The sequence below is a fragment of the Triturus cristatus genome, chromosome 10 (genome assembly GCF_964204655.1).
Source record: "Triturus cristatus chromosome 10, aTriCri1.1, whole genome shotgun sequence".
NCBI lineage: Eukaryota > Metazoa > Chordata > Amphibia > Caudata > Salamandridae > Triturus > Triturus cristatus.
Genome location: NC_140593.1, coordinates 557,047,865 through 557,075,414, shown reverse-complemented (window position 1 = coordinate 557,075,414; position 27,550 = coordinate 557,047,865). Strand labels below are relative to the sequence as shown.

Below are 27,550 nucleotides of genomic sequence, written 5' to 3'. Positions count from 1 at the left end.
ACAGAAAAATATATTTTAAGGCAAATTTTAGGATGATATTTATATATTTATGTATTTATAATGTTTTAGGATAGATTTTAGAAATTGGTAAAGGAAAGTATATTATATGCTTCCACTTACTTTTGAATGATTTCTGGTAGGGTCTACCTAATATATTTAAATACTTATTTATTGTCATCCTGAACCCATTTGCACTTTAAAAATACTCTTGCTGTTTGCACATCCTTTCAACCCACAATAGAGCTGATATGATACAATAAGTGGGGTTGGTAAGGCATTGAGATCTGGATTGGTCACCTTTTGATAACCTGAAATTTTGTAATGTTTATTATATTGTATTGGGTTATTTGCACTTTATTTTAATTTTATTCTGGCTAGCACTTTTGTCAAATGTCAATTTTGGACACAATGAAACATGGAATGAATACAAGCATTTATGCTAATATTAGTACCTCAGGATATCTAGGAAAATAGTATCCTTGGGGCAATGTGGGGGTACATATATATAATTATGTCAGCATTTATGAAAAAATGAAAAGAAGGGCAAATTGGAATGTTTACATTTATGTAATTATTGTACCGTCTACAGTACCTCTTCGCTACATTGCAATGTTTTCTCTATGTCCATTAATTGAGCCACTTGCACTTTAAATAGTGTGGTTACAAGCTAATGAGTTGTCATGTGATCAAGGGCGGGATCGCCCGAAACGCGAAATGGCGGATTTGGCTGAATAAAATATAGCACAAGAATCACTGGGTCTGCGCTCGTTTGTTTCATCAGGAAAAGAAAGTGAAGACGAGTTGTTGCAGATATATATATATATATATATATACATACACACATATATGATCCTCACCAAACTCCCACAGCTGCTAGCTGCAAAATGGGACACAGACACCAGTTGAGTGCATTTTCTTTGTGTATTTGCTTTTGCTCTGCATGGCCTGATGGCGCGTTTCTCCCACTTCCTGGGCTTGTTCACATGACGAGACTGAAATCTGTCAATGCCTATATACGTATATATGTAGTTAGCTGGACATTTCCCTCGTAAAAAATAATTGAAATTCCCCCGTTATAGTTAGTTCAGCTAACTATAACTCGCGCGACCGCAATCCACTGCTGATGACGTCACATATTACATCACTCATGACATGGTCAAAGACATCACTGATGACATCTCAAATGACATCACTGATGACATCACTGATGACATCATCCTTGTGTAAGAGTGGCAGACCTCCTCTTATCCTAATATAAACTTTGATACACACATTGAAAAATACAAACTAAAGTTTTGAAAACTATAGAGATACCAATACCAGTTAGAACAACCTATTCAGTAATTCCAAAATCTACATACGCATCCACTCATTCATCAACACTTCTATATAGTCACTCATACATGTACTCAGTCATCATATATACTCATACACCTATACATCCTGTTACACACCTACACTCATACATAGAGTTACTCACACACATACTCACACATGCAAATAAACATCCATTTACTTGCATGTACAGCTATACACACACTAGTACACTTACTTCTACAGAAACGCACACATACTTACTCTCTAAAACAATCACTTATAGAAACACATACTTATTTATACAGGAACTCTTCCAATCTCTCACTCTCATATATCCTCACTTATATACATCAATACTCACATATACTAGTTCAAAACATATGGACTTACTCATAAAGACACTATTGAGACAGTCATTCACTCTCTTACTCACCCATACACACACTCATCCACCCATACTGTCCTGCTCACATACTGTCTTCAAAATACATACAGTGAGTCACTCATTCATGCGTCCATACGCTAAGTAACATCCCCCACTGAACCATACAGACACTCATACTGATACTCTAAAAACAAACTAATACCCCATATACACACTCATGTAGCTACTCACCAACCCATGCAGCCACTTATCCACAAAGTGAGACACTGATACAGATATTTAAATATTTAAACATTACTCACTAATACTTGTATTCACTAAGATACTGTTAATAAGTCAGTTATACAATTAATTTTACAAAAAACAAACATCCATTTAGACACTTATTTACCCATTTTTTCTTCCACTAACCTTTAGATATACATATATAAAAAATATTTATTTTTCAGAAAGACACATTCACTGGATGATGTCATCAGTGATGTCATTTGAGATGTCATCAGTGATGTCATGAGTGATGTCACTGACCATGTCATGAGTGATGTAATATGTGACGTCATCAGCAGTGGATTGCGGTCGCGCGAGTTATAGTTAGCTGAACTAACTATAACGGGGGAATTTCAATGGTTTTTCACGAGGGAAATGTCCAGCTAACTAGAACATGTGTGAAACCTATGGTTTTTTCTGTGAATTTGCAAGGTTTTTTAAATGCTAATTCCCAACTATAACGTGTGTGAAACCTATGGTTTTTTAAGTGAATTTGCAAGGTTTTTTAAATGCTAATTTCTAACTATAACGTGTGTGAAACCTATGTTTTTTTAGTGAATTTGTAAGGTTTTTTAAATGCTAATTTATGTATGTATTATTATATTTTGTATATATTTATTTTACAATAAACGACCTTTGTATATAGTTATAGATTGACTGTATCCTGTAATATGGAACGGCTCAGCGCTTTTTTTTTAAAATTTGGATAAACTTGAACAGCATAGTTAATATCTTCTATAAACTTATAAACAGTTTTAAATGTTTTGTTTTTTTTAAGGGTTTTTCACCGTGCGCGCACGGTGCGCGCACCCCGCGATTTAAAAAAAAAAAAAATGTTTTTTTCACCCTTCGGGGTCCTTCAGGGACCCCCCTGACAAAGGCTAGGGTGTCAGGAACTCTCTACCCTGCCCCCCTTTCACGTTCTCCACCTTTCTTTTTCACTGTGACACAGAAAATGGCGTCCGACACTTCCTGATTTCGACCGATTCGAATGTTGACTGACATCTAACCACCAATCTGAATTACACTCGCGCACGGTGCGCGCATATGGATATTTATGAACTTTTAACTGCAATTTTCTCAGGAACTACTGAACAGATTGACACCATATATGCAAAAGGCACATGCCTGACCTGAGGACTACCTCTTTGCCAAATTTCAAGTAATTCTGTTCAGCCGTTCGGGCTGTACCTTCGACTAAAGGTCCTATGGGAAAATGCATGGGGAAAACGCGTTTTGGGACCCCCTTTTTTTCTCAGCCCCCGCATGACTAATCACCCCGAGACTTTCAGGGTAGGAGCTGAGCGGAGCGCCCCATTAGTTTTCACGAGGATTCGTCAACCGGCGCCAAAGTTATTCAAAATAGAATTTTCAGATTTCCTATGGGAACTTGGTCCTAACTATAACTATCTACTGGCGACCGCCAGTAGATAATATATATATACACACATATACACACGCATGTGTACAGCGGCAGCTCCTCCCCAACAGCAGCTGCAAAACTTTGCAAATAAAACAATAATAAACCATGTTTATTATAGTTTTATTTTTCTCCTACCTTGTAATCTTGGGGGTGGTGTCATAGGGTGACAGGCACTGAGGGGGATGGTGGACACTGCCTTCAGTGCGCATGATGGTTTGGCCAGCTGTGTGAGGCCAGCCAAACAGTCATGCGCACTAAAGCTGTCTCCAACCCGAGCTGCATTGCCAGGTTGGAGACAGCAGGAATAGGCTCCCAGTCTCACTGGGAGCAGTGGCGGCTCGCACAGGGAGTGCTGCGGGGCGTGGGATGGGGCGGGGGAGGAGCAAGGTGGGGTAGTAGTGGACTCCGACAGAAGGCAGAACTTAGTAAGGTAAATAAATAAATAAAGCTATTTACCTTGCACGCTGCATCGCCAGCTGTAAGCTGTGCATCATCCTGGGAAAAGGGCAGGAAGATGTAGCATACCACTAATGTATATGGGGCGGTTCCAAACAGGTGGGACTTGTAGGCAAGTTAACATACTTCTGGTTTTTTAAAAGTTTAGAACACGATCTCCGGTCTCAACAGCAGAATATTAGAAAGAACCACCTCATCACACTACATGAGATTTTGTGCTCAATAAAAGCAAGCATGCAAACACCTCCATCAAGGATTACAGGTAAGTTTTCAGTGGAAATGCAGAGAAAACACACTTGGTGTGCCTTGGCCATGCGAACGAAGTTAGGATGATTAGTACCTTACAGAAGCTGAGCTTCAATTCAGGCACCTGCTTTGTTTGTATCTGTAAGAACTTCCCCTTGAGGTTTTATTCCTGTGAAATGAGCATCGTGCCAGAATGAATCCTCCCCAGCGTATTTATCCAAGAAGACACCACAGTTTTGTGCAACGCCTCTACCCAACTGGAGTACTTTCTACTGGTAAATTAGTAAGTGCTACCTTGCTGGGTAAATGTATAGTGCATCTCCTGCACTACAGCTGCGTAAGGGACACTGATGAAATGTGTCCAGTGACCTTGTGTGTCTGTAAATTTGCCAATGTGATTTTTCCTCAAGAGTCTTCACCAGATATCTTTACAAAGTGTAACTGCAGGGAAAACACACTTGGATGTTTTGTACTTTACAGAAGTAAGTGCATCTTTGTTTGGTGGAGATGCAATCGTATTCCTAGGCATCAAGACCGTGTCTCCAAAATCAGCAGGAAACATGCTCCGAGGGCTGCACGTAGCCCCTTCCATCTTTTTTTTAAAAAAAAGGAATTTGCCCCAGGGAGGTGGTGGTGGTGGTCCCTGGGGCCTGCGGGTCTGCCAACCCCCACTAAATTTAACAAATAACCCCGGGGAGGTGGCAGTTCCCAAGCCCTGCAGGGGTCTGCGCGCCCCTTCCCTCATTTTTTAAAAAGCCCTGGGGAGTTGGTGGTCTATAACTATAACGTCCCTGTAACCTTTGTTTTTGCAGTGAATATATATACATATATCGCTGCCTCATTAGGAATTGTTTTAACCATTTTGGTTTTATGTCTTAGCACAATTTTGCACATGCGAAGCTTTGGGTTCACCAGGTGATAGGTCAAATGCACTGGCACTTTCATTGTAGACATATAGTGACCATCCCCCATTTAGCTGGAGATTTAATGCTAGAGCGCTAACTGACCCTTTATATGAAGACGCAATTGGTAAAGCCGTGACGGAATACTTTGATCTGAATGCGCCAACCACAGAAGACCCCGGGTTGTTATGGGAGGCGTTTAAGGCTACCATTAGGGGGATCTGCATTGGAACAAGTGCGGGCATACTGAAAGATATTCGCCAACAATTGGCATCCCGTGAGCAGAAAATCCGTGAGTTAGAGAGAGAATATGAATGTACACAAAACACGACACTACTGGCCGATATAGTTGAAATATATATCGAAACGGCACGTGGCCAGGAATTACGGCGAGGGTGGTAGGCCGGGTAGAGCGCTGGCGGCCAAAATATGTGCGGGGAAAAAGCCACAGATAGTACGCGGGGTACGAGATGAGAAAGGGGACATGCAATATGGGACACAAGAGGTTTTGAGGGAGTTCAGAGCCACATACGGTAAGCTATACGAGGCTAAGCAGACAGCGTCGGAAGAGGAGACAGGGAACTATCTGGAGGAGGTAGCGATAGCCTGGCTATCGGATGAACATAGAGAGTATTTGGCGGAACCCATTACAGTGGAGGAGGTGAAGGAGGTGATCAAAACTCTCCCCAATGGGAAGACACCGGGCCCTGATGGGTTCACGGGTGAATTTTACAAGGCATTCCTTGACAAAATAGCCCCACATCTGGTGGAGATGTACGGAACTGCGCATGACCAGATGCGGTTACCGCCCACCCTCCGTGAAGCGCTTATTATTGCATTATTAAAGCCAAAGAAGGACCCTGAATACTGCGAATCGTACAGGCCACTCTCCCTCATTAATGTTGACGTCAAGATTCTGGCCAAACTGTTGGCGAAAAGGCTACAGCCGCTAATGACCCGATTGATTCTACCGGATCAGTCGGGATTTATCCCCACCAGATCAACCACGCACAATACGCGCACCCTATTTGCACTCTCACACTATTTGCAACCAACGACTAGGGCGGCTGCGGTCCTCCTAGACGCGGCCAAAGCGTTCGATTCCCTGGAATGGCCATATTTGCACAAGGTGATGCGGCGGATGGGATTTCCGCTGCGCTTTCTGCAATGGATACAGCTACTATACACAGCCCCGGTGGCGCGAGTGAGAGTCAATGGATATGTGTCGGACCCGATACCTATATGCAGGGGGACGAGACAGGGCTGCCCACTGTCCCCATTGCTATTCGCACTGGCGATGGAGCCGTTGGCTTGTAGAATACGGCAGAAACATCATTACTCGGCGTTACAGTTCCCTCAGCGCCCGCTCCACATCTCGCTATATGCGGACGATATGCTCCTGTATGTGCGAGATCCAGAAGTGCATTTAAATGCATTGCTAAGGGAGTATGTGCGCTTTGCACAGATATCTGGAATAAGCATTAATTGGGCGAAATCGGTCATTGTTCCGTTATCGGACACTACTCAGCCACATCAGCTGGACTACCCAATAGAGTGGCAATCGGACCCGGTGCGATATCTGGGAGTGTGGTATCATAGGGACCCAGAGGAGGTGATCCGAGTGAACTATGGTAAAGTGGTGGGAACGCTGGAAGGGAAAATAGAAGGCTGGATACAATTGCCCCTCTCGTTAGCGGATAGACTGGCCATTGTAAAGATGGTTGTATTACCCAAACTGCTGTATCTATTCAATAATATACCGATACAGCCACCAGCTGAAGTGTTCCTAAGAATCACAGCGATGGTACTGAGATTGATTTGGGCGGGTAAACACGCTAGGATTGAACTGAGGACGCTGACGTTACCATATGCGAAAGGTGGGTTTAAAGTGCCGGATTTTCTGCTATATTATTTATGCGCACAAGCGCAGTTCGCGCACTACTGGTATCATCCTGTACCGTTCCTAACACACACAGCGGTAGAGGAGGGCGATGCGGCTCCTCTTCCGCTAAAGGCAATACTTCCGCACAAGCGAGCACCGCTGCATAATCGTGACATCAATACAATAGATACGACGAACAGAGCGTGGCAGGTAATGGGGAGGAAAGCGGGTAAACTACCTTTGTACGTGCCAGGTTTGCCCCTTTTACAACATCCAGCATTGTCGGTGACTCAGGAGGAGGTAGGGATGGGACTGCTGAGACGGGTAGGCATGGCCACAATGGGGGATTTGTTCCCTAATGGGACATTTCAGGAACTAAGCGATCTTACCTATATTAGTAATCAAACATTGCTGTTTAGGTTTACATATTACAGATTGCAAAAAGCCATGAGGGTGCTCTATCCTTCGTTCCCTGAGGAGCCGCCACAAATGCAAGCGTTGCAGTTCGTATTAACCACGCCCACTGCCACTAAACTGGTGTCCAGACTTTATAGTAAATTGCAAGAAGATATTGCGTGCACTACGCAGGCATCATTGGACAAATGGAATAGTGCACTGGAGGACCACTTGACACTGGAGGAGTGGGAGATAGCCTGTTCACTAACTGAAATGCTGACGCCTAATGGTAATTTAAGAATGCTACATTACAAATATTTGCACCAGACCTATTACACGCCGGCTAGACTTTGCAAGTATGGTTTAAGGGAGGACTCGCGCTGCTATAGGTGTGGGGAGGAGGGGGCAGACTTCTGCCATTTGGCCTGGAGGTGCGCAGAGGTGGCGGCTTATTGGGTAAAAGTGGTGGAAATGTTAGGTGAAATGGTGGGAATGGAACTGGGGTGTTCGGAAAAGTTATGTTTACTGGGGATAGTGCCTGATCTGCGAGCTATGAAACGTAAATTTGCTGTGATTGCGCTTCTGATGGCCAAACGACGTGTATCGCTCTGCTGGAACAGTAGACTGGCGCCATCTATTCAGCTGTGGCTCAAAGATCTAACTTTCTGTAAGGACACGCTCAAAACTTATGAGGAAGAGCTTCCGGGAGGGTCGAGACCACGTGATTACTGGATGTACCTGATTGACTATTTACAAATGCATCAAAATGTGTGATAGTGTTGGGCGACAGAGGGAGGGTATGGCTGCTTAATACCATAAAGATGCTGCCCGAGGGGAGCTGGGAAGGTCCTAGAGGCCGGATGATATTGTACCACGGCCTAATTGTTTTGGTTTTGTATGTTGAAATGTTGATAGCATTACCAAAATGTTAATAAAAAAAAAAAAAAAAAAAAGACATATAGTGACCATTACTACAGCCCACTTGGGCAATATTAAGAACGTTGTTTCAACAATTGATTTGTGCAACAAGATGGTTGTACATCAAGATGAATAACATGCTTTTATCGTGATAAAAATAAGTTTACATTGGTTTGACTTTTTTTTTTAAAAAAAGCAAGCTGTTATCATATCGATTGAAACGCTGATTACATTACTGAGCATTTGCATATTTTACATATTTATATATTGAATATTTATTTATTTATATGTATGTATTTATTGGATTGCACACTGCTCGATTTGCACATATTTATTTTTTATGTGTAGGAATTGTTTACCATTCATGATCTTCATGTTGAACAATGCGAGTATTTTCACTATGTCTATCATTTTGTCGTCACCAATTGCTGTGCTATTCACTTTAAAAGGTTATGCCGGCCCCCTTAATGTGTCATGTGATCAAGGCCCCACGAGGGCTGAAACGCGTTATGGCTGGGTGCACGGGTTCGAAATAAATTATACTGCACCAGATTTGGGTTCGCTGTGTCTTTGTTCGAGGAAACGAACGTGAAAGAGACATTTCATGCGCATATATATATATATCAGATTGATAAAGCCTGCTGCGCAGGCGAAACGCGTCTCTCTGTCATTGTGGGGTCGTGGGAGACCTGAACATAATAAATTAGCCCTATTCATACCGATTATGAGTACGTGCCACTTTCTCTCAGGAGTTGGATGGATGTTGGATGGGAGATATATATATATATATCACAAAGTTATATATATATGGGGAGTTAGGTGTAGAAAATCTATACTTACCTTTCAATAAGTTGGATTCCATATGTTATCCTCAATATTTGCATGCCTCGGTATTCTGGATTTAACATTCAGAGTGTGCATCATTTTGCAGCTATTTATTTATTTGCAGAGTTTTATTATAGCACGAACATGGCCCTTCAGGGTATGATCAAGGTGAATGCTCTGAAGAATTACAGTAATTCCATGCCATCAAACTTCTACTGAAAGTATTGCACTCAGGCTGTGCATGCATTATGAGGTGGAAGAAAATCCTATGTTAATTACAAATGCACAGTTTATGCTCTTTGTCACATAGATATTCTTGTATTGTTAGTGAGCTGTGGCCCGAAATCGTGGTCCAAAGCTCCATTGCAAAGCTCCACATCAGTACTCCAAAGCCAGTCCTAGTCCCTGAGCGAACATTCATTGTGATTGGAGTGAGGGTGAGTGAGGGTGGGTGAGTGACTGAGTGACTGAGTGAGTGAGTGAGTGAGTGCACACATACATGGTGTAATACTGCCTATGGCATAATTGCAGTAACTATTGATACTGTATGGCCATTAATGACTTAATGGATTCCACACCTTCATTAAATGCATAATGACAATAATTCCTGGCATATTGTGGGCATTCATGGAATGATGCTAAACTTTGGTGTAATGTTAGCCCTGGTACAATAGTATTAATGATTTGTCTTACAAGGACGACCATTGTATGTGACGGTGATACATTGGACCACATGGCAGGCAGAACCCATTCATGTGTGGCAGTTATATATTTGAGCACTTGATGAAAATGTCAAACAGATGTTTAGGCACAGAAAAAGAAAATGTTATCTATTGGGGAAAAAAGAAATGAGTTGTTGACGGAAATTGCACGCTTTTGTTTTGGGGAATTGAGTTAAGTTTACAAAAAAGAAAAGGTTGCAATAGACAACAAAAAAGGTGCATTTCCACAATCAGAAAAGCTGATGTCTATGAATAAAATGATTACATTTTCACATAAATTCTTAAAACTGATATTTGATCACACAATTGCTGTAAAAAAACAATACTCTGTTGGTAATAGTGGTGCAACCTGTTTGCTATCAGACTCTGATAGTTTTCCACAACCTGGGTCACATCACTACTGTAATAAGCTTGGCACATGAGAGCTAATCTCCGTTGTGGGGGCAAGATGGAACAATGAAAGGAAGCTAAGTGTATGAGGTGAAGAAGAATACTATGACAAATGAGAGGTCATCTGAAATTGTATGTTCTGAACTATCTGTAGTACTTTTGTAGATACTTGTTACAATTCGTTACAATTTTTCAGAGATTTTATGTAGGGAGCTCCAACATCACTGGGATGGCCCTGGAGATTTTTGCATATCATTAAAGTATTGTCATATTTCATGAGTGCACCTTCAGAAACTATGACTCTTTTTCAGCAAATCTATGTGCAATCTGTTCCCCGTTTTTTCACAATGTTCTCAGTGAAGGAGAGGATGACCTCAAGTTATCCTGGAGAATGTTGGGTCAAACAACTTCACTCACTTGCTTTGTTTAATTTGGGGTAGGTATCAACACCACACCACTTTGAAAGACCACCAGCTGATACTGATCCACCACCATTTTGTCTCCCACTGTTTTGTCTCCACTCTTCCCCTAGAAACATATTTGAGATTTTGTTCCACAACAAAATGCAACTCAATCTCTGTCACCTGAAACACCATCCCCTCTTGCTGCTACCACGTCATCTACAAAATCGTTTAACAGACCTTCAACACTGTCAAAAATCGATTAATGCACAAGCCTTCCATCTCAACTCTTTCCAACTCTTGAAGAAACCTTTATCTTCACTATCTACACTGTCTTCAGCTTTCCCAGGGCAACCTTTATTTACTATTACCAGCATTAGACAAGCTAGTTTGTGATGGACAAATGTCCTTGTGCCCGTTCCCTATGGCTGCATTCACATTCACAAAGGGCAGTGCCACCTACCAACCTTGCACAGACTAAATTAAATCACATCCCCACCCACACCCTCTGCTTGAAACACAACAGAGCCAATGGCCATCTCCTCCTGTGCCAACCTCACAGATGAGATCACTTTTCTCCTGACTCGCCTCCATTGGACTTCTTTCAATCTTGATCTGAAATCCCTCCTGCTCTTTGCACTCTCAATATGCCCCTCCAAAAACACCTTCTCCTACTTGATGGTCTCCCTGACAACACGGCCATCGAAAGAAGACATAACATGGGCAAACTATATCATGACCACTCTGAGGACTTCATGAACCATATGTGTTGTCTTGTATTGTTTGCTATCCTCCCTTCTCACTTTCCGATGTTTCCCACCAAGCACTTTACCTATCCTAAGTGCCACGTCTGATGTAAACTCTGCACAGTGTTCCTCTCTAAGATACTCAACAACTCTGCAAAAGAGAAAATATTTTATAACACTTACGATCAGTCGTTCCCCATCCAGTGACATAGCAGGGATAACCATTGGACAACTTGATGTTCTTAGCCGGTAACTGAGCTATTGCAATATAGCCGTTATTGTAGGCGGGGGAACTCATCTGAAGCAAGGCAATGTCATACCTGAAAAAAAATCAGAGCAATGCAATACAGAGATTTATTGAGGTATGCTGGAAAGTAGTCACTATAACTAGACAAAGGAAAAGGAATGGCTGTAGTATTCTTTGGTCTCTTGGAAAACGTAAAACTGATAATAATAGACAAAAGGGACTGCCGATTCGATAAGTGGAGTATGCATTGACAAAGCCAATAGGCATTGTATTTATTTATTATATGGTCAAATCTTTTGATGCTAATGTCCAGTGAAGTTTGCGTCACACTATACAGGAATACACATTCATTTAACATAGGGACTTGCAGGTACTTGGAATTTTGGGGGGTGTACATGGCTTTGGGAACCAACAGGCTGTGTTTTATGGTGGACAAAGCCACAGCCTTTTAGGGGGCCCCTGATAGAGCCAGCTCATTTCTACACACAGTCTGCCCTGATGACCTTGGATTATTCCTAAACAGAATTTTTTATATACCGTTTTCTTTTAATTTATTTTTAATGTGGGTAATGTTACAAAGTCTATTACAGACATGTTACAAAGAAGTGTGTTTATATTTCATGCAACATCCATTAAAAAACGTTTTTTTTTTTAGATCAAAACAGGACCTCACATATAAGAAATGAGAGGGCGTCACTCACGGAGGTTATTTGCAGTAAATTAATGAGCTGCCGCTGTGTTATAATATTGAAAACACGTCACTATCCCATACTATTTGATGTAAACACATTTAGAATTTGGAGGAGTGTGCCTGAGCGCTGTCAGAGAACAGAACAAAGAGGACATGAAAGAGCTGAAATTGGATCATAAATTCAAAGCTAGTCCGTACAGGGGCCCCCAAAATATGTTTGGCCCAGGGCCCCCAAAATCCTTAAGATGTCCCTGCTCTTCTACAGGCTGTGGGAGGAGTGGTATAGGGGGCAGCAGGGGTAGTTGTATTGTTTTAGGTGCATTTTTTCCAGGTGAGAGGGAACTGTAGAACTTAGTATGCATGTTATGATCCTTGGGGAATATTACAAAGCTAGTATTCTCTTATCAAATTCCAAGAGCTCTCCCACAAGTTCAGCAACTTATTTTCAAACAATCAACCTTAAAGACACAGTGCCTACAACCAACACATACGACCCTGCCAAGTAGCAACCATAGCCAGGCGCCTTCTTCACGGAATCCTTTTGAAGACAGTCAAGCATAACGACCTGTAGCTCAAGGCCATGGAGAAATGTGTAATACCAGGTTGGCATCTATGTTTTCAGTTTGGGAATTTAAGGTTATGCCATTTTTTCATTTTAACATGCACAAGTAAAATATGGAAGTCTACAGAGAACCAATCCGCTGTACAAACCCTGTTGGTGTAGAATTGGCATCCAAAGTTTTATGGACAAGGCTTACTACATCAGGTTTAATGTTCACCAAAAGTGAAGATAAACCGTGGATCAATTACGCTTGTGTGTTTCAAGGTTATAGAAGGTAACATACTACTTTTGTCAATGTTGTGAATGACATTAAGGAACGCATATGGCATGAACTTGCTTCATGTAATTTGATGTATGGTATGATAATGTATGTCTAACGAGCCTATTAAGGGTCGGAATGTAATTAGGTGTAAAGTATCCGGTTGAAACCTGCAAGTGGGACAGTAAACTATGCTGATTTAAATAGTGAAGTTTAGTTTTCGAAAAATCTGGCATTTCTATGTTAAAGTGAAAAACCAACTGAGTTGCATTTAGACTAACCTAAACGCTTTCTGTTTCAAGGCATCCTTACGCATAATGCCTTCCACGGCACCAGTGACTCTAACCCCCCTCCTTATTTATCCACTGATCATTTCCCAAAATATACACACTACCACTCACACCTTATCAAACACTGCCAGACAGTGGCAGCCCGTGCAGGTAAGTGTGGTGAGGTGGGGTGAGGTTTGGGGGGTGAAAGTGACAAATGACGGGATAGGTAATGTAAAACTAATTAATTAATAAAACCACTAACCTTGCGCTCGCCAAGTCGGCGATGCGGCGAGTGCAAGTTTAGTGGTTTTATTAATTTATTTGCATCAACTAGCAGTCCCTTGAATCTAATTTCGTTAATTTACAATTGCATTCAAACACACTATTTTTTAAAAAAAACATCATTGACATTTATTATGTATAAAACATGTAGTACATCATATTTAAAAAACACAGTCTAAAATAGTCCCTTCTTTACAATAATCTAAACAATAGATTTTTCCTTGGTGAAACAAGAAGGAACCAATTGGGAATATACAGGGAAGACCCAAAGGCACAGATTAAATTCTTGCACAGTAATCAAACAATAAAAAACACCCCATTATGAGCCCGCATAACCAAGAAAATACAACATGAAAAGACAGTACACTTTGTCATATATTGCACATCCTCTTGAACATAACTAAGATTGTACCACTTATGAGATATTAATACATTCGTCTCTATAGGTAGGTACCCGTTCCTTGAATTGTGCTTTTTCTATGCAGCAACAACTTATGGAGTAAAACATTTTTTAATCCTCTCGGTTTAGGAGAAGGTGGTTCATGGAACAGGGAGGATCACTGTATACTCGGAATCCGTTCCCCCTGTGTCCGGAGCAAAATACAAATCAAAATAAAGGAAGGCGTGAATAACACCAGCATTAACTCCAAGGTTGGCAATGAGTGAGGAAATTGTATGGGCAAACGAATGAAGTCGGAAGGGGTGATTTCAGTGTGAACATGATTGAGAACACATATGTTTTTTTAGATTTCAGCAAAACATGTAGAAAGTTTGGACGGCTCACCGTAATCAAAAGGAAGAGCGATCATATATGCATAGCAGACTTATCCAAAGAAAAGACAAAATTGAAAGTATAAGAAGGTGAGAACTCTGATACAAAGAGAACATGAGCCACCCAGATATATATATAAAAAGGCAGGGGGATAAGAGTGAGATATATATATATCACATTAGGTCTTAATACAAAATGGGAAGGTTCAAATGTAAGTCAGGGTCACCCAGTAATTGATGATAAAAAGGAGAAAGTAACAAGGTCCAAACTGGATGACTGATTGATATACTTATTTCAATACAGGATTGAAACATTGAACATTGAGTTTGAGAAAACCCTCATCAATGGTCTTGAGAAAGATAGTGGCAAATAAATCAGCCCATCGAAACGCGTCGACGCATAGAAAAAGCACAATTCAAGGAACGGGTACCTACCTATAGAGACAAATGTATTAATATCTCATAAGTGGTACAATCTTAGTTATGTTCAAGAGGATGTGCAATATATGACAAAGTGTACTGTCTTTTCATGTTGTGTTTTCTCGGTTATGCGGGCTCATAACTGGGTGTTTTTTATTGTTTGATTACTGTGCAAGAATTTAATCTGTGCCTTTGGGTCTTCCCTGTATATTCCCAATTGGTTCCTTCTTGTTTCACCAAGGAAAAATCTATTGTTTAGATTATTGTAAAGAAGGGACTATTTTAGACTGTGTTTTTTAAATATGATGTACTACATGTTTTATACATAATAAATGTCAATGATGTTTTTTTTAAAAAAAATAGCGTGTTTGAATGCAATTGTAAATTACCGAAATTAGATTCAAGGGACTGCTAGTTGATACTTATAAGAGTACCCTATTCCCTTGAGTATTACAAGGGGTCTCTCTCTACTTTTTCATATATGTTCAGCACAACCTGTTGGTTGGAGAGGGCTTAGGCTTTTACCTAAGACATTTAGAGTAATCAAATTGTATTGATACTAACATAGACTTTTTATCAAATATGGATAAATTGAAAACTTTTGGATTCTCAGAAGACCAATTTAATAGGCTCATTAGTCAGAATCCACGCAATGGCAATACCAATGCTTTGAAAAACACCAGTCATGAACAATTGGTGAAAATTTTGAATCTAAAGAAGAAATTAATCCGCACTGAACTACATGCGGAATTCCTAATTGGATATTTGAAGGCAGGGGTAATTCCCATTGGACTACAAGTGAGGAATGAACCCGGACTTTTTACTGAGAACCCTAAATTTATAGAAACTTGGACACACATAGCGAATCGCTGTAGTCGTGACTGGCTCATTCTCATTATTGAGACGGCCCAAGAATTAATAGAAATAGAGAAAAAACAAATAGAAGATTTAGAGATTCTTCTAAGACAAAATTCAGCATTGGAAGAGGCCAAGAAAAAGATGGATGAACTAGAGAGTTAAACTAATAGCTATAGAGACTATTTAACAAACAAAAAAATGAAAAAGCTGAGGAAGGATACAGATCGATACAATGAAGAGACAGTATATCCATATTTGGGGAAAGAATATTTTAAAAACAGACAAGATCAGAGATGGGAAAAACCCCAATATGTTAGACCGCTGTATTCAAGAGGGGGAAATAAATGGGTAACCTTCTCTGAAACATCAGGCTGTAGTAGCGAGGAAGAACAAGAAGTAGAACATAACAATAGAACTGCACCGGTATTTGAACGGGAGCCTTTTTTAGGCAGACGCCAAAATCGGGGACAGAGGGGGTACAGAAATTACAATCGGCAAGAACCCTCGAGGAACCATCAACCTCAAAATGCTGGACAGGAATACTTAACGACCAGGAGCAGACAATACTGGAGATAGATGAATTACCTATCATAAATTTGTCGAAAAAGGTATTAACCAAAGACTAACGAGATTTTGAAAAAAGGTTTTAGCTTTGCGCCGACAGCCCCCCACAATACCTATGAGTTTGAAAGTGATTTAAAGATTTTTTTAGAAAAATTAGGCTAAATAGGTTCTTTGAAGACAAACAATATGTACAACCACCTAATGTTTCGGGTTGTAAACCTAAATCAACTTTTACCCCGAATCTAGGTCAGGTAGATAAAAATGTAGAGATATTCGAAAGGGTTGTGAAAATGGATATTAAAAACATGAGGAATACCATCCCTAAATATAACAATCATAATTTATCGGTAGATCAGAAGAATGCATTGAAATCATTACAGGAGTGTGAAGAGATCACCATTAAACCCGCCGATAAAGGCGGGGGAGTCGTAATTTTTGATTCCACAGATTATGAAAAGAGAATGAGGAATCTCCTTAATGTGAGGAAGCATTATCGACCCATCCGTCTAACAGCCGTAGAAAAAATGAAAACAGATGTGGCTTCCCTTTTAAATCAGGGACGCGATGAAGGATGGATTTGTGACAATGAATATAAATATCTTTTGAATATGCACCCTATAATACCAGCCATTTATGGTCTACCGAAGATCCACAAAAATATTGAAAATCCTCCCATGATGCCTATTGTCAGCAGTATAGGCTCAATATTAGAGCCCTTGAGCAGATACGTTGACCATTTTTTGAAACCCATAGTACAGAAACAAAGATCCTATATCAAAGACACAGCCCATGCTATCTCGATATTTGAAGGGCAAGGCTTCAACAGGGTGACCCAAATTTAAGTCACCCTTGACATTGAAGCCTTATACACGAACATTACCCAAAATGACACCATCGGGGTAGTCTCAAATATTCTTGAGGGTGAAGATCTAGCGGGTGCTAATAAAAACTTTATTGTGTCATGCATTGAAATGGTCCTAAAAACAATATCTTTTTATTCAGGGAGGAGGCATTTATTCAGGTCAAAGGGACCAGCATGGGGGCCACCTGTGCTCCCAGCCTGGCATGCCTCTATGTAGGTAATTTTGAACAGAAACATATTTTCAATGAAATGGCCCCATATTTTGAGAATATCTCTGGCTGGCACCGTTTTATAGATGACATTATCTTCATCTGGAATGGTGACAGTCATGAGCTAGAACTTTTTTTTAGAATGGATTAACCTGGGGGATCCAAACCTAAAATTTACAGCGCATTATAGCAACTCCCAAGTGGAATTCCTAGATATAAAAATAAAAAATGTTGCAGATGTGTTACAGGTTGAGCTCTTTTCAAAACCAACGGATAAAAATACTTTATTAACGTACAACAGCAACCATCCACGATCTCAGAAGGACAACATTCCCTTCGGGGAGTTCCTGAGACTGCGACGAAATTGCACTACATTGTCGGACTTTCACCATCATGAGGAAATACTCACCAACAAACTAAAAGCTAGAGGGTATCCAAGAAAGCTTATTAAACACTCACTAAAAAGGGCAAGATTTTATAATCGAGATAGTTTATTAGAGACCAACAAAAATTAAAAGGATAAATCAATTGGTAGAATTGGGTTTGTCTCACAATTTTCAAACATGAGCAACCAAATCAAGAATATAGTCAACAGAAATTGGAAGATTCTAAATTATGAAGCCAAGAACAAATTAGAGAAACCGTTGTTTTCATTCAGACGGAATAAAACTATCCGCAATTCCTTAGTGACGACCTACAAACAGACACATGACACTCAGACTACACTAACAGGAGAGAGAGCAAGGGGTAACCACAAATGTGGTACTTGCTCCGTCTGCGCACAATGTATAGAGACTAAAAGCATAACACATAACAACAAGAAAATGTGGGCAAAATCATTGAATAATTGTCGCAGCAAAAATGTTATCGATCTCCTGATCTGTCCCTGCGGATTGGGATACGTAGGGGAAACAGGCAGAGAACTCCGCATTCGCCTGTTGGAGCATAAGTCTGCAATTAGGAACAACAAAGCAAATGCTCCACTCACAGACCATTATGAACAATTGAAACATGACTGTGAGCAATTTCAATGGTTCATACTGGAAAAGGTCACAATAAACAGGAGAGGGGGAGATGTGAATGCAAAAAGAAAACAACGGGAGCAATGGTTTATGTGCCAACTTAATACAGTGGACAGGGGTTTAAACTCTAAGGAAGATTGGATGAGCATCATCACAAGACAATGAATATACCACATCAGGTATATGTGAGTGCAAAATAAGGAGAGGTTTCGTGTAAAACGAAAACACATATGCAAATATCAGCATTGTGTATTTCAGGGCATGGGAATTAGGTGAGTCCCCATAAAATATGCAGAGAGGTGGTAGCGATCATCACAATAAACCGAGCGAGTTACATATGAGAGCTTCATTTTATTTATTAGGAGTCTCATGCACAAATGATATGATGGCAAGGATGTAACTCACACTTATGATTAAGAGCTATGTGGCTACTTTCTTAGCACTCTAATAAAATGGAGCTCAGAGCCTGAAATTTATTCAAGAACGCTATTGGGGCTTACGATTGAGTTCGATGATTACTAGGAGTGGGGATCGGGAGAAATAATACTTGATAACGTGACAGCAATCTCATAATAAGAGGAGAAGGTACGCGGTATCCATTGGACATCGGTCTAAAATACTGTGTCCGGGTTAATATCAACTACAATAATTAACAGAGAATACAATGATTTATGATAATAAATATATATAATAAAACTATTTAGGACAATATGTGGCCAACTAGATGAGGTTACAAACTGAGTGGGGTCCATGAGTAATAACGTTTTAGACGTGATCAACAAAATAAGAAAATAAAAAAAGAAAGGAGGGAGGCGGAGATACTAATTAGTGAAATTGCCATGAGCAAGCCATCAGTTGGAACCTGAATCAATATTTACAATAAACTGTTCTTATTGAGCAATTTTAATAGCGATGTCTTTCAAAGGGCATGACATAAAAATTTAGGAATTAGAACGTAAAGAGGGTTGGTAAGAAACAAGATAGTACCGGCCCGGAACTGGTCACGTGTACAATAGGACCAATTAGGAACTAGGTTAGCGAGGTCAAATAGTAGTACGCGATACAGCGTTGCGGAAGAAAACAACGAGGAAATATCTCTGCACCATTGAAATTGCCTGCACGCCACAGGTAAGCGGAAATGAAAGAACGAGGCAGTATAGCGGGGCGGAGAATCGCGCTCACCGCGTTAAAATTTATTTAACAGCACGTCGCGTTAGAGAAACGCTTGGTTAGCGAGAGACAGCAACAACTTATGGAGTAAAACATTTTTTATTCCTCTCGGTTTAGGAGAATTGTGGTTCATGGAACAGGGAGGATCACTGTATACTCGGAATCCGTTCCCCCTGTGTCCGGAGCAAAATACAAATCAAAATAAAGGAAGGCGTGAATAACACCAGCATTAACTCCAAGGTAGGCAATGAGTGAGGAAATTGTATGGGCAAACGAATTAAGTCGGAAGGGGTGACTTCAGTGTGAACATGATTGAGAACACATATGTTTTTTTAGATTTCAGCAAAACATGTAGAAAGTTTGGACGGCTCACCGTAATCAAAAGGAAGAGCGATCATATATGCATAGCAGACTTATCCAAAGAAAAGACAAAATTGAAAATATAAGAAGGTGAGAACTCTGATACAAAGAGAACATGAGCCACCCAGATATATATATAAAAAGGCAGGGGGATAAGAGTGAGATATATATATATATATCACATTAGGTCTTAATACAAAATGGGAAGGTTCAAATGTAAGTCAGGGTCACCCAGTAATTGATGATAAAAAGGAGAAAGTAACAAGGTCTAAACTGGATGACTGATTGATATACTTATTTCAATACAGGATTGAAACATTGAACATTGAGTTTGAGAAAACCCTCATCAATGGTCTTGAGAAAGATAGTGGCACATAAATAAGCCCATCGAAACGCGTCGACGCATAGAAAAAGCACAATTCAAGGCACGGGTACCTACCTATAGAGACAAATGTATTAATATCTCATAAGTGGTACAATGTTAGTTATGTTCAAGAGGATGTGCAATATATGACAAAGTGTACTGTCTTTTCATGTTGTGTTTTCTCGGTTATGCGGGCTCATAGCAGGGTTTTTTTTATTGTTTGATTACTGTGCAAGAATTTAATCTGTGCCTTTGGGTCTTCCCTGTATATTCCCAATTGGTTCCTTCTTGTTTCACCAAGGAAAAATCTATTGTTTAGATTATTGTAAAGAAGGGACTATTTTAGACTGTTTTTTAAATATGATGTACTACATGTTTTTTTTTAAAATAGTGTGTTTGAATGCAATTGTAAATTAACGAAATTAGATTCAAGGGACTGCTAGTTGATTCTTATAAGAGTACCCTATTCCCTTGAGTATTACAAGGGGTCTCTCTCTCTACTTTTTCATATTTATTAATTTATTTTACATTCCCTAACCCGTCGTTTGTCACATTCATCACCCCTCACCCCTACCCCCGCCCGGTCCCACTGCACTTACCTGCTCAGGCCTCTACTGCTGCCAGAAGCACCCTAATAAACCATATCTGCCTCTGCCTCTCCTAAACATCCCTAAAATGTGGCCTGCAACCATAAAGGGATCACATATGGTCTATAGAATGTTTGGTCACACTGTACAGACCATATGGCAGTGTTTTTGAAGCACATCTAAGAGTGCTTAACAACAATTACCCCTCGACGGTTCCTTAAACCCCTTTCCTGACTGCTGAATACCACAATAAACATGCTAATCTCAACCATAAATAGGTTATCACCTAATTTACTCATAATCCCCAAAACAGAGGGTTAAAAACAATCAACCTTATTCTAGAGTTCTACATACTGCTAATCTAATCAAGATTATGGGCCTCATTTAGATCTCGGCGGACAGGTTGCTCCATCACAACGGTAATGGATATCCCATCCACTGAAACCTAAATCCCATAGAATATAATGGGATTTATATTTCGGCGGACGGATATCCGTCACCACTGTGATGGAGTGGCCCGTCTGCAGAGATCTAAATCATGCCCAATGTTTTAAAACCTTACCCAATGTTACTGCTCCAATATTTTCCCTTCACATCTTACTGTACCTCTCAGCAATTTTTGGGATGTTCACGTGATAAATCCAAAACACTGTTGTGTAAATACAATATGCACTTAAATTAATATAATACAAGCAACCATAAATATTACTATTTTATCACACCATCTACCATGCCTCTAATCACATGCAAAAACATGTAACACCACCACACAGGCACCCTAAGGGAGGACCGTGTCTTATTAGTAATATTTACACAGCAGAAGCACTTAAAACCGACAGCAGATGGTTGATTCACTATTAAAGTCATGTTGCTACATTCCAGAGGGTTAATATCGCATCCGGAGATCGTACCCCCACCACAGGTATATTATTCCAGGAGCACATTACTAAACCTTCATACAACGCAAGGCAGAAGGCGAATTTGTTGTCATACATGGCGTACAATGTGAGAGGGCAGAAATGCTCCATATTTACAAATTTGTGGAGCATTTCTGCTCTCTTCTTGTGTTGGTGGACTGTGTTAAGTCTAGCGCCAACGCAGGCATCCTTGCACAATAGTGCAAGGGTGCTTACATTACAGATAGGTTTGCTTTTGTGCAGGAAGGGACTCTTTTGTGCTCAAAACCATCCTTAGAGGCATTTTCCTCTATGTTTATACAGCACATATGGAAAGAGGACAAAACAAGGAGAAATAAAGATATTTCCTCTCTGTAGCATAGTGGTCCTATACGCACTAGGACCCTCGTGGTTCTGGGTGAACTTTAAACAGGAACTGCGTGCTATGCGGGTAGGTGTTAGGGTGTGGTTTTAGAAAGTATGATGTAATGTGCAGTGTGTGACTGAAGGTTGGAGAATAAAGATATACTTGATTGCAGCTCCTGTATGTGGTGTAATCTAGCTGCATGCTCAGGGCTGGGGAAGACACTACATCCTCATTATGCCTCACTTGGGAAGGCATCATTTAACACATTCCCAGGTTTACAAGTTTTTGTAAACCTGGGAATGCACCATAATCCTTGATTGTATGCACAGGAATGCCCAAGCCGCACCCATGGAGCGCCTCCCAAGTTAAAATATAACTTAACGCAGCTCAAGCATCTGCCTTGTGTTATATTTCTTTACAAAGCCACAAATGGCCACATAAATCAGGCCTTGTGTGGCTTTGTAAATATTAATGCAGACTTTGCGTTGTCCTTGTGTCACCTTGCGTGATGCAAGGACAACCAAAAAGCTTCATAAATATGGGCCCATGTGTCTAAAACCTGTGTCAGAGTGGTCACATTCAAATTCCACATTGCTTCTATGTGTTCCCTGGGGCTTCACACTTTATCACAGAGCACTTATCCTCCATGGCAGAGGGCCTAAATGCCATCAGGTGTGGTACCAGTAGTCAGCATATAATCTGACGTCAATTTTGTATCGTAAATATCGTTTACAAAAACATCACCTTATTGGAGTTCATAATAGAAAATCTACACCACACAGGATGATATTTCTTTAAACAATATTTAGGCCACAATATTTATTTTGGTATATGTTCTTCTAACCTACAGTCCCCCATTGTAGAACACATTTACCCAGTGAAATGAGCAGAACCATCAGGAGTGCTCAAACGAACTCAAAGTGTCAAATTCTTTTTCAAGAGTGCTTGAAATCCAACACAAATTATGACCTTGTGGTCAGAGAAGAGACAGGACTGTCTGTGAAAGTCCATTCAAGAGTCCAATAAGGGAATATTCAACATAAGATTGGTAAAGTAAATGGATTTATCAGAGTCTACATACAATAAGAGAATAGAAACTGATGTTTATAAGCAGTAGTGTTAGACCCGTCAGTCTTAGGGTGGTCTTTCTCCGAACGTTTGCCTTCTTCCCCTCCTCTTTTGGTGAATTTATTTTTGTTGGCATTTGGAGGCTGTTCAATTTACCACTGCTGGCCAGAACTTGTGCTCACCTCCTAAAACAGGATACATTTGGCTTGCACCTGATCGCAATATTTTAATTTACTTATACGTCCCCAGTAAAGTGGCATTCCATATACCTGTGGCCAGAAAATCAAATGCTACTAGTAGGCCTGCAGCGCTTACTGTGCACTAAAGTAGCCTTTTTAAAACAAATCTCAGGCCTGTCATTGCAACCCGTGTGCAGTTTCAAACTGGCAAATCAACCTGGGAAAATTAACTTTTTGGCAAGCCTGAAACTCAGTTTTTAATACATTTGTCACCCCTGGGGTTGGCGCTAAAAAGTCCATAGGGCAGGGTGCAGGTAGTTAAAATGTTGGACTGATACTGTAAATTTTTACATGTCCTGGTAGTGAAGAAATCACAAATTCGTTTTTCACTGCTTTGAAGCCTACCTCTCCCACAGGATAACATTGGATTACCTTATTACATTTAATAAGTGATTAACTTTTGTTTGGGAACATGTAGAGATGTCATGCTTGTTGTCTAAAGAATTGTATTTTTAAATCCTCATTTTATTTTGCAAATATCCTTTTTATTAGCATTTTTTAATTATCCACATCTTACCATACAATTTCCTGTACATGAGCGTAAATTATTTGTTCATTATAATTGTTCCGCATACAGCAAGGAAAACAAAAGAACAAAAGGCGGGTACATCAAAATTTTGCTCTGTTTCCATTTACAGTACTTAAACCTTCAATCCGGAGTAAGTTATGTCTTATAGACTCTAAACATGTTCCTGGTGTAGAATTGGTTTATGTGGGGAGTATATAGTGCTTGCTAATATCTTCTAATATCTAGCTTTTTCTGATTATAACAAACTAATGAAACAAATAACAGCTACTTCATCCTGGGGTCAACACTCACTTACTTCCTTACAAGCCTATTTTGTTGATAAGTCCCATCTCTTACCCACCCATAGGGGGAGACAGGGGCCGAGGGGGGGGGGGGGGGAGAGAGAGAAAGCGAGGTACCCCCCGCTGACAACCCATCTGTCTGTGTATCCTATTTCCTTAGTGTAACATTCCCCTCAACTTCTATCTGGGTGAGGTATGGCCAGAGACAAAACCACTGTCTACTGCGGGTAGGATATCTCTAGCAGGGCGCTCGCCTTCCCTGGCTCCTCAGAGCTCTCAGGCCCTCATCACTTCAGCTCATGGTCCAGCCAAGGGTTTGCGCCTTTTGGTTATTCTGTACTCTCTGTTCAGCGCTCTTTCCTCAGCTATGGCCCAAATTGATACATCCTTCTCCCAGTCAAACACTCTGGGGCCCACTGTAGTGCGCCATCTAAGGGCAATTCGCCATCTGGCCAAAAGCAGGGCTAGTTCAACAAACCCGTGCCCAATCTTTTTGCCTTTGGGCCTCCGAAAGAGTCCTCACAGGAAAACTTCAGGGCGGCACTTCAAAGTGCGTGCTAGTACCCCATTCAGCATTTCTGTGATTTTTTTGCCAGTACGTCTAAATAACTGTACAACTCCAGCTCATGTGTGCAAAATTAGCGTCTAGTTCCTCATATCTAGGACATACCTGGACCTCTACCCCATTCACAATATTAATTCTGTTAGGTTTGAGGTATGTCATATGTAATATGTTGAACTGTATTAGTTTAAAATTGGCATTTCAGGAGATCTTCTTAGGACTCCTCAAGGCTTTACTCCATTCTGCACTGGGGAAGGGTCTACCAACTAGGTCTTCCCATTTCTCCCGCAGTTGTGTTGGGGTTAATTTCGTCATTTCCATTATTGCTGCATACAGCCATTTTACGAGGTGTCCAGCAGAGCCCAGCGTCACCATTGCCTGCAGGGCCGGATCTGTGTTGGACTCCCATGTGTTTCTGCCCCAGAGGGTGGCCCAGTTCCCCAGGCATTTTGGTATGTAAGGAACTGGCCCGGAGCCAGTGCGTGATATTCCAGAAATTCTGGGAGGGTGGAGTAATTCTCCATCCTGATAACAGTCCTGGACTGTGGTCACTCCCGCCCCCACCCACTCCCTCAATTGAGCTTGCATGAAGGGTGAGCCATCACCTATCCGAGGCAGTCCTATGATGGGACACTTCGTACATCTATCCCAGCATTACAGGGCTACTTTTAACAGCACCCCATATATTTGATCTTATATTTGGGGTTCAGCGTCCTTGGAAGTAATACCCTGCGGGGGATGCCCTGGTAATACCAATGGCTACAGCTCCCACCCGTCTAGCCACTGTGCCAACCACTGAAGTTGTTTTCACTTGTAAATAAAGGGACCCCCTCAAAGATACGTAAGGTCTAGGAGTAAGAGGGGAAGGTAAACAATATAACACAGCAATAACTCCTCTCTGACCTATATTTCTTTTTCCTCAGATTAAATCTGTGCATGGGTTGTCCATTACTAATGTTGCATAGTCATTTTACATTTAAATCGATTAATACATAAACTTTTTGTTTTTTATAAAAATGTTCATTTTATTTTGAATATTCATTCTCGAAATTTAAAGTTTTCTTACAATTGTTCACCAGATAAATTCATTTACTGATGCCAAACATTTCATTTCCTAAATTAATAAACGTACAACTTTTTAGACAGAAGAAATTTTTTTTTTTATAACTTATCTAAAATACAAAACAATCCTACTCAGCCAAGACTCAAACAGCACTCATAAACACACTCGTAACTCAGTTATACTTTCATTCATACATAACACTTATACTATGTGGGTGTCAGGAGTATCAGAATAATGAAGACATCTCCAATAGTTGATGATGATGACACAACTCTTTTTTTTTTTTTTTTTTGAAACCGTTTATTGCAGTTTGTAAAAGTTACAGGTATGAGCCTACAACCACCCGGCCGGCCGCTAGAATGACAAAAGCATATTGGATACATACAGTAAAAGTCTCTCGGCAGTGAAGAGTAGTGAAACAGGAGTAGTCAATGGTGCAGGCCACACAGCTCCATGCCCACAGTACGGTTCCATTTTCTTGGAACAAAACAACACAAAAAAAAAAAAAAAACCACACCCGCAAGGCAACCCGCGATCCAAAGCGACAGCACGTGCTCCATAAGTGGGGGATCCAAACCAGCAGCAGAACTCTGGAGAGGGGAATGGGAATAGATCAGGGACTGGGGGACCGCGCGCCCGTGGCCGAGGGAGGGGGGCCGTCTAGGGAGACGGAGCAGGCGAGGCAGTCGGTAGCAGTGGTGGCTCACAAATACACCCGCGGTAGGCGTTCCAGGGGCCCCAGAGTTTCACCCACGCCCCAGGCTTACCTCTCGCCACATACACCACCTTTTCACGAAACATACACCAATCCATATGCTCTTTCCAGGCCGACACCGCAGGGGGCCTCTGGGATCCCCACAATTGAGCAATGTCGCGCTTGGCTATCATGTATCCCAGAGTCACCCACCGCGTCTGCAGGACCGAATAGTCATTCGGTTCCCATACATTCAGCAAGCATCTCCTCGCTTCAGGCAGCAGCGCGACACGCGTAACCACACGCAGGACCTCATGCACACCACGCCAGAATCGCTCCACCTTCGGGCACTCCCACAGTATATGCATGAAAGTCGCCAACGCACCACAGCCACGCTTACACATTCCGTCACCAGCAAAACCCATACGCAGAAGCCTTGGCCCCGTCACGTAAACCCGCTGAAGGATCTTGAGCTGGACGAAACGAAGGCGAGCCGGGATGGCGACCTCTTTCGGAGAGGCCACCGCGGAAATCCAATCCTCGTCGTCCAGCTCCAGCCCGTCGGCAACCCAAGCCTCGCGGAGACTAGTCAGCAGGCACGATCTATCGTTGATCAGTTTTTTGTATATGAGGGAGATCGTGCTGTCCGGGACATGGCCATCCAGCACTCTGTCCTCCAGGGGGGAAGACTCCGGAATGGATGCGACATCCGGGAAGACGGAGCCCAGCGCATGGCGGACTTGTAGGTACCGAAAGTACTCACTGCCCTGCAGCTGGAACTCCGCCTGCAGCGTCTCAAAAGTTTTGAATCCCCCCCTCGTCCAGAGATCTCCCACCGTGCTGATTCCGATCGTGTCCCACTTCTCGAAGCCCTTCGACGTCCACAGGGAGCCCAACCTCTCAGACGCATACAGCGGTGACGCCCGGGTCAAACGGTCCTTCCACCCCATAGCTGCATTGGCCGCGTGCCAGACACGCACCATGACACGCGTCGGTCTCGTCAAACGGGAGTCGGGCGCGCCAGCGTAGAGCGCTCGATTGTAATCGCCACCGGGCAGGAGCATCTTATCCATCT

At 41.4% G+C, this 27,550-nt stretch overlaps 1 protein-coding gene across 1 annotated transcript in view; it reads right to left on the bottom strand.

Moving 5' to 3' along the window:
* Positions 1 to 27,550, bottom strand: part of LOC146789719 (chymotrypsin-like elastase family member 1) — a 126,949-nt gene that overhangs the window by 37,854 nt on the left and 61,545 nt on the right. The window contains exon 3 of the mRNA XM_085631182.1: positions 11,460 to 11,596. Within this exon, the coding sequence (XP_085487308.1) occupies positions 11,460 to 11,596 (137 nt within the window). The remainder of the gene's footprint in view (positions 1 to 11,459; positions 11,597 to 27,550) is intronic.